The 16,318-nt window shown below is 46.7% G+C and overlaps 1 protein-coding gene across 2 annotated transcripts in view; it reads right to left on the minus strand.

Moving 5' to 3' along the window:
* The window catches only part of LOC143775827 (uncharacterized), a 161,980-nt gene that overhangs the window by 33,035 nt on the left and 112,627 nt on the right, over window positions 1-16,318 (minus strand). For both annotated transcript variants that reach the window (XM_077264425.1, XM_077264424.1), the window contains one exon: window positions 12,443-12,480. In XM_077264425.1, coding sequence (XP_077120540.1) covers window positions 12,443-12,480 — 38 coding nt within the window. The remainder of the gene's footprint in view (window positions 1-12,442; window positions 12,481-16,318) is intronic.

The raw sequence follows: 16,318 nt of genomic DNA on the forward strand, positions 1-16,318 counted from the left end.
ACCAGGTAAGCAATACCCATGTTTTTTTAGTCACCCATGACGGCACCACAAGAGAATTTCAGAGATCTAGGTTCTAAAAGAGGGATCACCGATTGCAGAACCCTTCTCCCGAACGTGAGGTCTGAGTAGGCAGACAGGTCTAACCTAGAGTGCTTTAAGAAGGTAGAAGGAGATAACCATGTGGCCGCCTTACAAATCTGGTCGATGGAGGAGTCTGCTCTTTCCGCCCATGATGTCTCCATAGCTACTGCTACTAAGCAGGGTGGAGACTATCCTTGCCAAGAAACCCTTCCCCTCTTAAAGTGACCTCTCAAATTCCAGGCTGCTAAATGCAACCCATCATCTGAGGATGGAGAAAGGGTCCCTGGGACAGGAGATCCTGGTCTTCCGGAAGGACCCATGGATCCGTTACAGACATTGCCTTCAGCCAGTAGAACCAAGGCCCTCTTTGGCCAGAACAGGGCTATCAGAATTGCGTTGGCTTTGTCCTCCCTGATCTTTCTCACTGTTGGTATGCGGCACACTGGAGGAAAGGCAAAAGGAGCCCTGGCGCCTATTCTATCCTTAAAGCATCTATCGCCCACAGATCATCTGCTGGATTTAGGGAACAGAATTTGTTGACCTTCCTGTTGTCCTTTGAGGCAAAAAGGTCTATCCAAGGATGACTCCACAAGGCTACAATCTGTCTGAACACTGACTCTTTTAGGGACCATTCTCCCTGTCTTAACTGGTGGCGACTTAGAAAATCTGCTCTTATATTCTCTGTTCCCCGGAAATGCACGGCCGACAATGAGAGGAAATATCTTTCTGCTAAACAAAAAATCTCCTCTGCTACTGCCATTAGAGGATGTGACCGAGTAGCCCCCTGGTGATTTATGTAGGCTACCATGGCTCAATTGTCTGATAACACTCATGTGGTGACCCTGTAGCTGGGTAAGGGTACCGTCACACTCTGCAATTTTCCAACGATCACGACCAGCGATACGACCTGGCTGTGATCGTTGGAAAGTCGTTTTGTGGTCGCTGGGGAGCTGTCACACAGACCGCTCTCCAGCGACCAACGATGCCGAAGTCCCCGGGTAACCAGGGTAAACATCGGGTTACTAAGCGCAGGGCCGCGCTTAGTAACCCGATGTTTACCGTGGTTACCAGCGTAAAAGTAAAAAAAAACAAAAACGTACATACTCACATTTCGGTGTCCTTCAGGTCCCTTGCCGTCTGCTTCCCGCTCTGACTGAGTGCCGCCGTAAAGTGAAAGCAGATCACAGTGGTGACGTCACAGCTGTGCTCTGCTCCGGCCAGCAGTCAGTCAGTGCGGGAAGCAGACGGCAAGGGACCTGAAGGACACCGAAATGTGAGTATGTACGTTTTTTTTTTTTTTTTACTTTTACGCTGGTAACCACGGTAAACATCGGGTTACTAAGCGCGGCCCTGCGCTTAGTAACCCGATGTTTACCCTGGTTACAAGCGAACGCATCGCTGGATCGCTGTCACACACAACGATCCAGCGATGACAGCGGGAGATCCAGCGACGAAAGAAAGTTCCAAACGATCTGCTACGACGTACGATTCTCAGCAGGGTCCCTGATTGCTGCTGCGTGTCAGACACAGCGATATCGTATGGATATCGCTGGAACGTCACGGATTGTACCGTCGTAGCGACAAAAGTGCCACTGTGAGACGGTACCCTAAGAGCCCCCTCAATGTCTTTTCGACTGCTAGGAGCTCCCAATTGTTCAAAGAAAATTCCTTTTTTGATGTTCCCAAGCACCCTGAAGCCATAAATTGTCTAGGTGGGCTCCCCAGGGACTGGCATCTGTTGTAACTACTCTGGATGCTCTGGTAACCCAAGGCACCCCCCCCCCCCAGGAGCTTACTCGATCTCTAACCACCATCTGAGTGACCGAACAACCGTCTGAGTTAACATCCCTCCTAGATAACCCTGCAGAACCAGCTCGCTCTCCAGCACACACCACTGAAGATCCCTTGTGTGGAACTGTGCCCACTTCACTGCCAGTATAAAGGCAGTTAGTGACGCCAAAAGCAACATTGCTCTCCTGAGGGACATTCTGGGATTCGCCATCACTGATGAAACTAGCTCCTTGATCCCTCTCTTTTTCCTCAGGCAGACGACATTCCTGTCTTATGGAGTCTATTATCAGACCTAAGAAAACTTGTACAGTCACTGGCTCCAGTCTTGACTTCTGAAGTTTCAAACGCCACCTCAGAGTCTGCAAGGCGTCTCTGACTAATGCGACTTGCTCCCGACAGTGGAGAAGAGAATTCCCCACTATCAAAAGTCATCCAGATATGGTAATATTAAAAGGTCGTTCTCCCCGAGATGAGCAGTTACCTCCGCAACCAGCTTCGTGAATACCCGGGGGGCTACTGCTAGCCCGAAGGGGAGAGTATGGTATTGAAATGGATATATTTGACCTCTTATTTGTACTCCTACCCTGAGGAATCTCCGATCTTGCTTGCGGACGGGGACAGGATAGTAAGGGTATGTGCACACGTTGCGGAAAGGTGTGCGGATTTTTCCGCACTGATTTTGGTAAATCCACAGGAAATACGCACTGCAGATTTACCGCGGTTTTTGTGCGGATTCCACCTGCGGATTCCTATTATGCAACAGGTGTAAACCGCTGCGGAATCCACACAAAGAATTGACATGCTGCGGAATTAACGCAGTGTTTCCGCGCGTTTTTTTCTGCAGCATGTGCACTGCGGATTTTGTTTTCCATAGATTTACATGGTACTGTAAACTCATGATAAACTACTGCGAATCTGCAGCGGCCAATCCGCTGTGGATTCGCAACAAAATCCGCAACGTGTGCACATAGTCTAAGAGTTCTTGAGGTCCAGGACCGCCATGTAGCAATGTGGGAAGAGGACTTTTATTGCCGTTCTTATTGACTCCATCTTGAATGAAGGGATAACTAAAAACTTGTTGAGGTGCTTCAAGTTTATAATAGTCCTCAAAGAACAGTCTAGCTTTTTAATCAGAAATAGGGGGCAACAGAACCCCTTCCCCCTTACTTCTATGGGAACCTATTCCAGAATTTGCTTCTCTAGCAATGATATTATCTCATCCTCCAGGGCTTGTTGTTTTTGCCGAGTAGGTTTTTCCAGTGTCTTTACGAAGGTTTGTGGTGGGAGACTATGGAAATTTAGCTTCAGACCTGACCCCACAATCTGCAGGATCCAGGTACTGGAAGAAATTCTCTACCAGGTCAAGAGGAAGTAAGCGAGCCTCCCTCCCACCTGGAAACAAAGTAATTGGGGAGGTTTTTTGGACTCTCTGGAAAGCTTCCCAAAAAGGAAACCTCTCCCTCCTTTGGACTGTTTATCTGGTCTGTCCCGTTCTCTGAATGTCTGTCTCCTGAACCGGCGACCTGTCCGAAAGGATTGCCAAAAGGATGGAAATGGAGGCTTCGGAAACCCTTTCTTTTTATCCCCCTGCTTTCTCCAATTTCTCATCCAGCACAGGCCCGAATAAAAATTTTCTATTGCAAGGAAGAGAACAGTTTAGACTTAGTCTGCATATCCCCGGGCCAACATTACAGCCAGACTGCGTGACGTCCAGCATTGGCTAGAGCCCCTGATCTGGCCGCCAACCTTGCAGAGTCCGCTGAAACCTCTATCAAAAAGGTTGCTGACGCCTTAATGGTGGGAACTGCCGCTAGTATTGTCTCTCTTGGAACCCGTTGTTCCAGTTGGTCCTCCATATTATCCAGTTAAACCTTCAAGGATCTAGCTGCGCATGTAGCCGCAATGGCCGGCCTTAGTGCCCCTGCTGAGGAATCCCAGGCCGCCTTAAGATAACTGTCCATTTTCCTATTTAGAGATTTTCTCAATGATCCCAGGTCTACGAATGGGAGAGAAAACTTAGTTGAGATTTTAGTGACTGCTACATCCAACTTTGGGGCTTTGTCCCAGGAGGAGGATGCTTCCTCATCAAAAGGGTATTTCCTTTTAAGAGATGTGACCCCTTGCATCCCATCTCCCATTCCTTTTTATTGAGGCCCTGCAACTGTTCATTCACAGGGAAGCACCTACGTTTCTTAGAACCTCTGCAGACCTCCAAACATAAGGTCCTGTGCCGACCTCTTAGCTTTCTCATTCACTAGTCCCATAGTGGACCATACGGCTTTTATCAGTTTATCCGCAGATTCTGCTGGGAAACCGAATTTCTCTTCTGAACTGCAAAGGGAGAACTCAAACTGATCTGAGCAATCTGGCTCTGACACCATAGATTCAGCATGCGACGAGGGAGAAGGACTGGATCTATCCCTTCCCCTACTTCCACAGACTGTCGGGACCTGCATCAAGCTAACCGATTTACGGACTATCGACTGGATCAAGGACCTTAGACCAGCCAAAAAATTAGGGGTTTCTTCTGAAATAGTCTATACAACCCTGGCATAACTTTTTGGTCCATGTAGACTCTAGTTGCTGCTCACATACCCTATTCTTCAATTTCGATTTACTTTTCCTAGGGACCCCCTACTCCCCATCCCACCAACAACAAGAGAGAACAGGAGAGGGACAGTAACAGAGAAAGACACAGATCACTCACCACTCGGACGCTTTATACGGATTCCGGATCCAAAGGATGAATGATAACAGAAATGTCTCCCTCTAGAGACCATGGTTCCCTCCCTTCCTCGCACTGCTATGGTCCGCCTGTACACTGCCCAAGTGGCCCCCGCTGCTGCTGAGCTGGCAGTGAAGGGTGCCTCTTGTCAGATTTCTGGGGCAACACCTGCTGCTCCTGCTTCGGCTCTAGTTGCTCTTGTGACAGACCCTCCATGTTGCCGGCTCTGCCGCATCCGCACCGTCCTTTTAAGCATTTCTGAAAATGCCGGCCAGCGCCAGGCTAAGCCCCGCCTCCTCCTCTGACCTTGCGTGTCATCGGCAGGCGACTTCCGATGTGAGCTCTGTATCTTGCGCACACGTGCTCCCCAGCGTCTTCCAGATCATTGCAGCGCACCAGCATGCTGCAAAAACCAGAGAAGCATCAGGAAGCAGGAGGGGAAGGTGAGTGAATCCTCGCGTGCTTCTTCTCACCGGCTCCTGTATCAGGGAGGGCAGAAGCCTCCGTGACACTACCGCAGCTCTGCACTGACCGCAGCAGACAACTCTGTCTTGTACCGACCACCCCAGGCCAGACTCCGCACTGATGTGCTTTAGGGCTGTGTGATCTGGCACAGAGCCATCCACCACACTGGTTCAGGGAGAGCACGAAAATGTGGCCTCCGAGGCGCTACCGGTACCTGGTGGCGGATGCAGCAGCTCGGCTGCCAAACCCCCATCCTTCCCAGGTCCAGGCATCCTCTTCCGACGTCACCCGGGCTCAGATGTGTCGCTGGGCCTGACGTAACGTCTTCCCCATGCTCACTCAGGGAGGGCATGAAAACCGTGGCCTCGGAGGCGCTACCGGTACCTGGTGGCAGATGCAGCAGACCTCTGCCTGCCAAACCCATCTGCCCCAGGCCCAGGTATCCTCTTCTATTTTCCTTGAAATCATCTTGAGGATTCCCCATCAAGGACAGGAAACCAACTGATGCGGAGAGAGGCGCCACCCTTTTTATCTTGAAGGGCGGATCCCCTCTCGTGGTGCCGTCATGGGTGACTGAAAAATCATTTTATAAGATGTCCCAAACAATATGAAGAGAGCATCAGTGAATTTGCTCCTTCCCAGTCCTCTGCAGTCTAATCACAAAATTGAAATTCTGCAGGAAGTACATATGTGGAGGTTTTTCTTGGTGAGAAATGTATTATTTTTTTCTGTCTTTCATGATATCACGCCATCCTACAAGAGCTTTTGCTTCCCTGTGCGAGCAAATTCACCAACATTTGCCTGCTGCCATTCTTGGATAAGCTTTGCGTTCATGTTGCACGGCAGTGGGTCACAGGAGGCAGGAGCTGGCGGCTCCTGTGCCCGCTGCTCAAGAAATTAATATTCACCGTATTACACATACATGGGTGTGGAGGGCAGTGAATTTTCTCTGACTAATAGCGGACACGCTGTTAGCCTCAGCAGCCGGCTTTCTGCAGCTGTCTGGCTTTCACGTGTGCACGCTACTAAAGGCAATGAATGTTTGTTCTTCCACTCCCATAGGCGTGGAATGCAGTGAATATTCATTACCTTTAGTAGCAGGCACACGCGAACGTCCAGCAGCTGCAGGAAGCCAGCGGCTGCAGCCAACCCTGTGCTCGCTAATAAAGAGCAATGAATATTCACTGCTCTCCACGCACATAGTCCCAGCGTGGGGAGCAGCAAGTATTCCGGCAGCTGTACTCGGCTTGCAAGCAGCGCATGACGTCCTTGCCATGAGTTACAAGCCTAAAAGCAGCATTAGTAATTGGAACAAGATGCTGCGATGGAGCGCAGAAGGCAAGTATAATGGATTTTTCTTTTAATGTTTTTCTGATGGGGGGCCATGCCTTGATGGGGGGCCATGCCTACCAGGCCAGGGATGAGGGGGAGCCACGCCTACCAGGCCATGGATGAGAAGGAGCCACACCTCCCAGGCCAGGGATGAGGGGGAGCCACACCTCCCAGGCCAGGGATGAGGGGGAGCCACACCTCCCAGGCCAGGGATGAGGGGGAGCCACACCTCCCAGGCCAGGGATGTGGGGGAGCCACACCTCCCAGGCCAGGGATGAGGGGGAGCCACACCTCCCAGGCCAGGGATGAGGGGGAGCCACACCTCCCAGGCCAGGGATGAGGGGGAGCCACACCTCCCAGGCCAGGGATGAGGGGGAGCCACACCTCCCAGGCCAGGGATGAGGGGGAGCCACACCTCCCAGGCCAGGGATGAGGGGGAGCCACACCTCCCAGGCCAGGGATGAGGGGGAGCCACACCTCCCAGGCCAGGGATGAGGGGGAGCCACACCTCCCAGGCCAGGGATGAGGGGGAGCCACACCTCCCAGGCCAGGGATGAGGGGGAGCCACACCTACCAGGCCATGGATAAGAAGGAGCCACACCTACCAGGCCAGGGATGAGGGGGAGCTATGCCTACCAGGCCAGGGATGAGGGGGAGCCACGCCTACCAGGCCAGGGATGAGGGGGAGCCACGCCTACCAGGCCAGGGATGAGGGGGAGCCACGCCTACCAGGCCAGGGATGAGGGGGAGCCACGCCTACCAGGCCAGGGATGAGGGGGAGCCACGCCGGAAAAAAAGTGAACGTTCCAGCTTTTTAAAAATCTTCAAGCTTTATTGTTCCATATCAGGAAAATTGTTGTGGTAAAGACTCTAATACCTGTGTGCAATTTGAGGTACAAGTGACACATTTTGATCTGACACCAGATCTGTAATCTGTATCAAAGCTTGATACCTACTGGCAATGTGGGTGTTATACGGTGTGCAGGGACCAATCATAAGGATTATTAGAAATCAGGTGACAATTGCAGGTCCTGTATAGACCTGACTAATTCAATTATTTCACCTGATTTCTAATAATCCTTTTGATTGGTCCCTGCCCAAAATAAATAAATAAAAAAAAATTATATATATACAGTCTCCCGGTACTTACCTACACGCAACCTCCGATCCTCACAAGATCTCCTTCTCTACTCCCCTCTTATCTCCTCTTCCCACAATCGTATACAAGATTTCTCTCGCGTATCACCCCTACTCTGGAACCCTCTACCACAACACATCAGACTCTCGCCTACCATCAAAATCTTAAAAAAGAATCTGAAGACCCACCTCTTCCGACAAGCCTACAACCTGCAGTAACCACCGATCAACCAACCGCTGCACGATCAGCTCTATCCTCACCTACTGTATTCTCACCCATCCCTTGTAGATTGTGAGCCTTCGCGGGCAGGGTCCTCACTCCTCCTGTACCAGTTATGACTTGTATTGTTAAAGATTATTGTACTTGTTTTTATTATGTATACCCCTCCTCACTTGTAAAGCGCCATGGAATAATGAATATGAATATATATATATACACATATATATACACATACACACATACACACAGTTAGGTCCATATATATTTGGACAGAGACAACATTTTTCTAATTTTGGTTATAGACTTTACCACAATGAATTTTAAACAAAACAATTCAGAGTTGAAGTTCAGACTTTCAGCTTTCATTTGAGGGTATCCACATTAAAATTGGATGAAGGGTTTAGGAGTTTCAGATCCTTAACATGTACTACCCTGTTTTTAAAGGGACCAAAAGTAATTGGACAGAATCAATAATTTTAAATAAAATGTTCATTTCTAGTACTTGGTTGAAAACCCTTTGTTGGCAATGACTGCCTGAAGTCTTGAACTCATGGACATCACCAGACGCTGTGTTTCCTCCTTTTTGATGCTCTGCCAGGCCTTCACTGCGGTGGTCTTCAGTTGTTGTTTGTTTGTGGGCCTTTCTGTCTGAAGTTTAGTCTTAACAAGTGAAATGCATGCTCAATTGGGTTGAGATCAGGTGACTGACTTGGCCATTCAAAATATTCCACTTCTTTGCTTTAAAAAACTCCGGGGTTGCTTTGGCTTTATGTTTTGGGTCATTGTCCATCTGTAGTATGAAACGATGACCAATCAGTTTTGCTGCATTTTGCTGGATCTGAGCACACAGTATGTCTCTGAATACCTTAGAATTAATTTGGCTGCTTCTGTCCTGTGTCACATCATCAATAAACACTAGTGACCCAGTGCCACTGGCATCCATGCATGCTTAAGCCATCACACTGCCTCCGCCGTGTTTTACAGATGATGTGCTATGCTTTGGATCATGAGCTGTACCACACCTTCACCATACTTTTCTCTTTCCATCATTCTGGTAGAGGTTGATCTTGGTTTAATCTGTCCAAAGAATGTTCTTCCAGAACTGTGTTGGCTTTTTTTAGATATTTTTTAGCAAAGTCCAGTCTGGCCATTATATTCTTGATGCTTATGAGTGGCTTGCACCGTGCAGTGAACCCTCTGTATTTACTTTCATGCAGTCTTCTCTTTATGGCAGATTTGGTTATTGATACGCCTACCTCCTGGAGAGTGTTGTTCACTTGGTTGGCTGTTGTGAAGAGGTTTCTCTTCACCATGGAGATTATTCTGCGATCATCCACCACTGTTGTCTTCCGTGGGTGCCCAGGTCTTTTTGCATTGATGAGTTCACCAGTGCTTTCTTTCTTTCTCAGGATGTACCAAACCGTAGATTTTGCCACTCCTAATATTGTAGCAATTCCTCAGATGGGATTTTTCTGTTTTCGCAGCTTAAGTACGGCTTGTTTCACCTGCATGGAGCGCTCCTTTGACCGCATGTATACGTCACAGCAAAACCTTCCAAATGCAAGTACCACACCTCAAATCAACTCCAGGCCTTTTATCTGCTTAATTGAGAATGACATAACGAAGGGATTGCCCACACCTGTCCATGAAATAGCCTTGGAGTCAATTGTCCAATTACTTTTGGTCCCTTTAAAAACAGGGTGGCCCATGTTAAGGAACTGAAACTCCTAAACCCTTCATTCAATTTTAATGTGGATACCCTCAAATGAAAGGTGAAAGTCTGAACTTCAACTGCATCTGAATTGTTTTGTTTAAAATTCATTGTGGTAATGTCTATAACCAAAATTAGAAAAATGTTGTCTCTGTCCAAATATATGGATCTATATATATATATATATATATATATATATATATATATATATATATATATATATATATATATATACACACACACACATATATACACACTATATATATATATATATATATATATATATATATATATATATATATATATATATATATATATATATATATATATATATATATATTTTTTTTATTTTTTTTTGCCCCATTCAAAATAAAATAAAATTATAGAAAAATACACATTTGGTATTGTCGCGTCTCTGAACACCCTATCAAAATCTAAAAAGAATTAATCCAACCGGTAAACGGCGAATAACACTAATTTCGGCTTCTGGTCGCAGCAACATTGCCATAAAATGCAATAGCAGGCGATCAAAACATCGTATCTATCCCAAGATGTGTTTATTGATAATATCAGCTCGGCGCACAAAAAAAAAAAAAGCCTTCACCCAGCCCCAGATCCCAAAAAATGGAGACACTGGTTTCGGAAAACGGCGTTTTGCTTTTATATAACTATACGTCTAAGGTGGCCTCCCCGTTTGCTGCAGGCTGCGGCAATGACCAGAGTATTTATAAAAGGTAAAAAAGTTTAAAGTTTATTGAAAACACCAGTAAAACATTATTTTATAACACACTAAAAAAACACCAAGTGAAGACACCATAGGATAACATCAGAACACATTTCCTTGCTAACAACCATTAGCAGCAGCACAGGATTTCTACATATAATGATGTTTAGATGAAGGAACTCTAACCTTTAGAAACCTCCCCAGAACTGAGTTATACAGTATTAAAGTATGGCCCATCTATCAAAAATCATGCCTGATCTGACGTATATCATAAGGCTCCAACACAGCTCAGGGAAGGGAGTATATCCATGGAGAGTACCTACGGGGATCAAGTAAAAAGCCCACCGGCGTAAGAGGGCTCCCCATCAGGACACAACCCATGGACAATTCTTACCGGGTGCTGAAGATCCCTGAATTGGGCGCTACCCCCGACGTGCGTTTCGCTATCAGTATGCTCGCTTTTTCAAAAAGTGTAAATTTTTTTACACCATTTCGTACTGCCAGTCAACTGTTCCTTGAGGAGACATGAAGTAGTCTGCAAAATTGTCCCGCATTCTGGAGACTGCTACTGGACTGCGAAAACCTGTGTTGTGGTAATCCCGCAAGGCGGTTTCTGACACATTATCCTCCAGGGAAACATGTTCTTTGGATAATACAAAATTGTGAAGTACCACGCAAGCCTTCACCACATCAACAGTGTCAGTCTGCAGTTTAATTGCAGTTAGTAGGATTCTCCATTTAGCAGTTAATATGCCAAAGGCACATTCCACAACTCTTCGTGCTCTGGTTAAGTGATAATTAAAAATTTTCTTCCTCTGGGTCAGTCCACTACTTCCATAGGGTTTTATCAAGTGTGGTGAAAGCTGGAAGGCATCATCTCCAACGCACACAAATGGTAATTGTGGACCGGTGGTTCCAGGGAGAGGTCTAGGCGGTGGAAAGTCAAATGCCTCTCCATACAAACGACGCCCCATTGGTGAAGTTTTAAAAATCTGGGAGTCATTTGTGCGTCCATACGCACCAATATCCACAGCGATAAACTTGCAGTGTGCGTCGGCTATGGCCATCAATACAATTGAGTTACTTCTTGTAGTTGTAAAATTCTGACCCAGAGCCAGAAGGTTTGACAATCCTTATATGCTTCCCATCTACTGCTACGACGCAATTTGGCAACTGGCATATTTGTTCAAAATTGTGGGCAATCTCCAGCCACCTCTCCTGTGATGGCTCTGGAATGTACTCCGCTTGTAAGCAATCCCACAATGCCCGGCAAGTCTCTCTGATGATCCCTGAGATTGTGGATATCCCAAGCCTGAACTGGAAATGTAGGGATGAAAACTATTCTCCAGTTGCAAGGAATCTGTTAACAAAAGGAAAAGACAATAATTAATAAAAACTTAAAAAACAACGTTACAGTTATAAGTCTGATAAATGAGAATCATTAAAAAAAAGAATAACTTACCGAATAGTCATCATCAGACGCTCCGCTGGTGATATGGAGGAGCGCATCTGGGTGTCTCGTCTCCGTATAGATTCTTCCACATGGCCCAACAAAATTTCAAAATTTTCCGCTTTCAGTCGCACATAGCTGAAGAGTTTTTGAGGATTTTCCCTCAATTCAATTCAGAGTGAGGAATAAACGCCACGGGTCATGCGTTGGGCTGTGATAGGATGGATCCACAGCCTTCTCTTCCGCCGCTGCCGCAGGATGCGCAGTCTTTCTTCCTCCTTGTCTCGAACGATGACTGCCAACCGATTTGCCTCAAAAGTGAAATCCGCACATATCTTCACAATATTCGCCAGCACCCCTTCCATCTTTGAAAGGTTGTAGAGAAAGTGGCAAAGATGTGGTGTAAATACACTGTATATATAGTTTTCCAGTAGTTTCCAGTAGCCAATCACATTGAGATCCTCCCTTTTAAAAAACGGATCCGTCAAAAAACAGTTACAACAGATTGAAAAACGGTCGCAACAGTTCTAACGGATCCGTTTATTTTGACGGACCAGTGTAACTGATCCGTCAAAAAAAAGGATCCGTTAGAACCATTTTCGAAACAATTTTGACGGATCCGTCACGATGTCGGAGCTAACTGACGCCAAACAACTGAAGTGTGAAAGAAGCCTTAGTCCTCTCTGAACACCAATTCTTTCAGTTGCTGCAATTTGCCAACAGTACATTATAAAACAAAGGGAAAAGATGGATCAGATGCTACTTTTTCCTTTTCTGTAAGAAAATTAAATTGCGTACATACTTACGTAATATCACTGTAAAAGGCTGTGCCATTTTGCCCAATCTAAAAAAAAAAAAAAAAAGTATTTTGAAAGATTGTAGATCTAATGTATTTAAAAAATAAATAGGAAACAAAGCCTAGCTTCTAATGCATTTACACATGACAACTCCACTTTATGCTATAAGGGCTTGTGCACACATTGCAAATTTGCTATCAAAACCTGAAGCAATCCTGATGACAGCAAAGTGAATGAGAACTCTGAAGTGTCATGTACATGTGCTTATTTGGAAATTACAGATTTGATGCAGAAAATAATCAGCAGTGTGTCAATTCTGTTCGTTTTTCACCATTGACTACATTCAAATCAATCAAAACTGCAGGGCAAAAATGCGTCTTTTGCAGCAGTGTTTTTCCTGCCAAGTAGCGTTTTTCCTTCCTAGAGAAGCAGAAATTGTGCAGAAATTTCTGCATTCATTTACTCATCGTGCACACAACCTTAGGCTATGTGCCCACTTTGCTGAAATGCTGCGGAAATGTCCGCAGCATTTCCGCAACTCCCTGCCGCGGGTAAAATGCACGTGGGATTCGCATGCGTTTTCCCGCAAAACACAAGCGTTTTTAGCTTGCAGAATGCTTGCGTTTTCCAAGCATAGCTTGGAAAAGTGATTGACAGGTTGGTCACACTTGTCAAACGTAGTGCTTGACAAGTGTGACCAACTTTTTACTATTGCTGCTACCTAATGCAGCATCAATAATAAAAGATAAAATGTTAAAAAATAAATAAAATTTGGTTATTCTCACATTCCCCCAATCTCCTCAGCGGCGCTCCCGGTACGTTCCATTCCCAGGGATGCTTTGCACAAAAGACCTGGGATGACGTCACGGTCGCGTGACAGCGACGTCATCCCAGGTGATTCGCACAATGCATTCCTGGGAATGGTAGCCGCCGCGTGCACCGCTGAGAGGCAGGAGGACTCCGGTGGCCATCAGAAGGTAAGTACATCCCTATTTTTTTTTTTTTTTTTTACAGGGATATTGTACCCAGGGCCTGAAGGAGAGTCCTCTCCGCCAGATCCAGGTACCATCTGCACTTGAAGCGCAAAGTGAGCTTTTCAATGCAATCCTATGGCTGCGGAATAGCTTCGATATCGCTGCGATTCCGCAGAAATAATGAACATGCTGCGGATTTTACCGCTATGTGATTCCGCAGCGGGCAAATCCGCAGCATGGGCACAGCAACTGCGGTATCCCATAAGATTGCATGGGAATGCGTTTAAGCGTTTAGCGTTTCTGCTGGGGCAAAAACGCATAACAACGCAACATGTGCACACGTTGCGGATTCCATTGCGGATTTTTCCACGCAGATTCTGCAGAATCCGCAGGTAAAATGACCTGCGTTTTACCAGCAGGTTTTCTGCAGATTTAGTGCAGTTTTTGTGCATATTTCACCTGCGTTTTCACACCTGCGGATTCCTATTATGGAATAGGTGTAAGAACGCTGCGGATTCTGCACAAAGAATTGACGTGCTGCAGAAAATAAACAGCTGATCCGCAGCCAAATCCACAACGTGTGCACATACCCTAATAGAAAATTTGCAGAAAGTTTTACAGCTCAGTCCCTCCAGCTTGAACAGGATGGTGCTGATATGAGTTCCAATTCTAGTCGCAACCACTACCAAATGTATGGAGCAGCACAGCTCTATCCGTTGGCAGATTTCCTATAAAAGGAGAATCCCCTCTGATCTGATAAGAATTTTCTATCCTTAGGAAAGGCCATAAATAAAGCAGCCCCCTCTATCCCATCAAAAAAAAAAATATCCAGGTTTATATTTGAATTTTGCTTTGGTTTGTCTTACATTTTAAGTGGACTCACACAAATATTTGTTTTGCCTTTTTAATACTAACTGAACAGATTTTTTTACTATAGAAAATACCGTATATACTCGAGTATAGGCCAAGATTTTCAGCCCATTTTTTTGGGCTGAAAGTGCCCCTCTCGGCTTATACTCGAGTCATGGTGCCGGGGGGGGGGGGGGGGAGTAAGGGGGGTGGCGGGTAAGCGACGACTCAAATACTCACCTGCTCCTTATTTAAATAAGAAAAGATGCATGCACACAACAGGGATCACTCAAACAATCTGTCTTTAGTTACAAAAAAAGCTTTATTAAAGAACCAGAATACACACATAAAAACAATGAAAAAGCCCTTAGGGATAGTTCACAGATACAGATCCATAATAAAGGGTAAAATACTCACCTGCTCCTGGCGCGGTCCATGCACATCCCATGGCCTTCCTCTGTTCAGCAGTCACGTGGTACCGCTCATTAACCCCTTCCCGACCTTTGACGCATACGCTGCGTCATGAAAGTCGGTGCCAATCCGACCTGTGACGCAGCGTATGCGTCATGGAATGATCGCGTCCCTGCAGATCGGGTGAAAGGGTTAACTCCAATTTCACCCGATCTGCAGGGACAGGGGGAGTGGTGCTTCAGCCCAGGGGGGGTGGCTTCACCCCCCCGTGGCTACGATCGCTCTGATTGGCTGTTGAAAGTGAAACTGCCAATCAGAGCGATTTGTAATATTTCACCTAAAAAAACTGGTGAAATATTACAATCCAGCCATGGCCGATGCTGCAATACCATCGGCCATGGCTGGAAATACTGGTGACCCCCCGCCACCCCACCGATCGCCCCCCCAAGCCACCGATCTGTCCCGTAGTCCCCTCCGTCCTGTGCTCCGCTCCCACGTCCTCCTGTCCGCTCCCCCCGTGCTCCTATGTCACCCCCCGTGCTCCGACGCCCCCCCCCCCCCCGTGCCCCGATCTCCCCCCCTTATACTTACCGAGGCTCCCGGTGTCGCTCCGTCTTCTCCATGGGCGCCGCCATCTTCCAAAATGGCAGGCGCATGCTCAGTGCGCCCGCCGAATCTGCCGTTCGGCAGGTTCGTTACAAGTACATTTTGATCGCTGTGGTAGGTTCCATCACAGCGATCAAAATAAAAAAAAAATAATAAATAAACCCCCCCCTTTATCACCCCCATAGGTAGGGACAATAATAAAATAAAGAAATTATTTTTTCTTCTTTTTCCACTAGGGTTAGGGTTTCAACTAGGGTTAGAACTAGGGGTAGTGTTAAGGGTACGGGTAGGGTTAGGGGTAGGGTTATGGCATGTGCACACAGTGCGGATTTGGCTGCGGATCCGCAGCGGATTGGCCGCTGCAAATTCGTAGCAGTTTTCCATCAGGTTTACAGTACCATGTACACCTATGGAAAACCAAATCCGCTGTGCCCATGGTGCGGAAAATTCCGTGCAGAAACGCTGCGTTGTATTTTCCGCAGCATGTCAATTCTTTGTGCGGATTCCGCAGCGTTTTACACCTGTTCCTCAATAGGAATCCGCAGGTGAAATCCGCACAAAAAAACACTGGAAATCTGCTGTAAATCCGCAGGTAAAACGCAGTGCCTTTTACCTGCAGATTTTTCAAAAATCGTGCGGAAGAATCTCACACGAATCCGCAACGTGGGCACATAGCCTTAGGGTTAGGGTTGGAATTAGAGTTAGGGTTGGAATTAGGGCTAGGGTTGGAAATAGGGTTAAGATTAGGCTTGTGGTTAGGGTTACGGATAGGGTTAGGGGTGTGTTGGGGTTACAGTTGTGGTTAGGGTTGGGATTAGGGTTAGGGTTGGGATTAGGGTTAGGATTAGGGTTGGAATTAGGGTTACGGGTGTGTTGGGGTTAGGGTTGTGGTTAGGGGTGTGTTGGGGTTAGGGTTGTGATTAGGGTTATGGCTACAGTTGGGATTAGGGGTGTGTTGGGGTTAGTGTTGAAGTTAGAATTGAGGGGTTTCCACTGTTTAGGCACATCAGGGGTCTCCAAACGCAACATGGCGCCACCATTGATT

The sequence above is a fragment of the Ranitomeya variabilis genome, chromosome 5 (assembly GCF_051348905.1).
Source record: "Ranitomeya variabilis isolate aRanVar5 chromosome 5, aRanVar5.hap1, whole genome shotgun sequence".
Lineage (NCBI taxonomy): Eukaryota > Metazoa > Chordata > Amphibia > Anura > Dendrobatidae > Ranitomeya > Ranitomeya variabilis.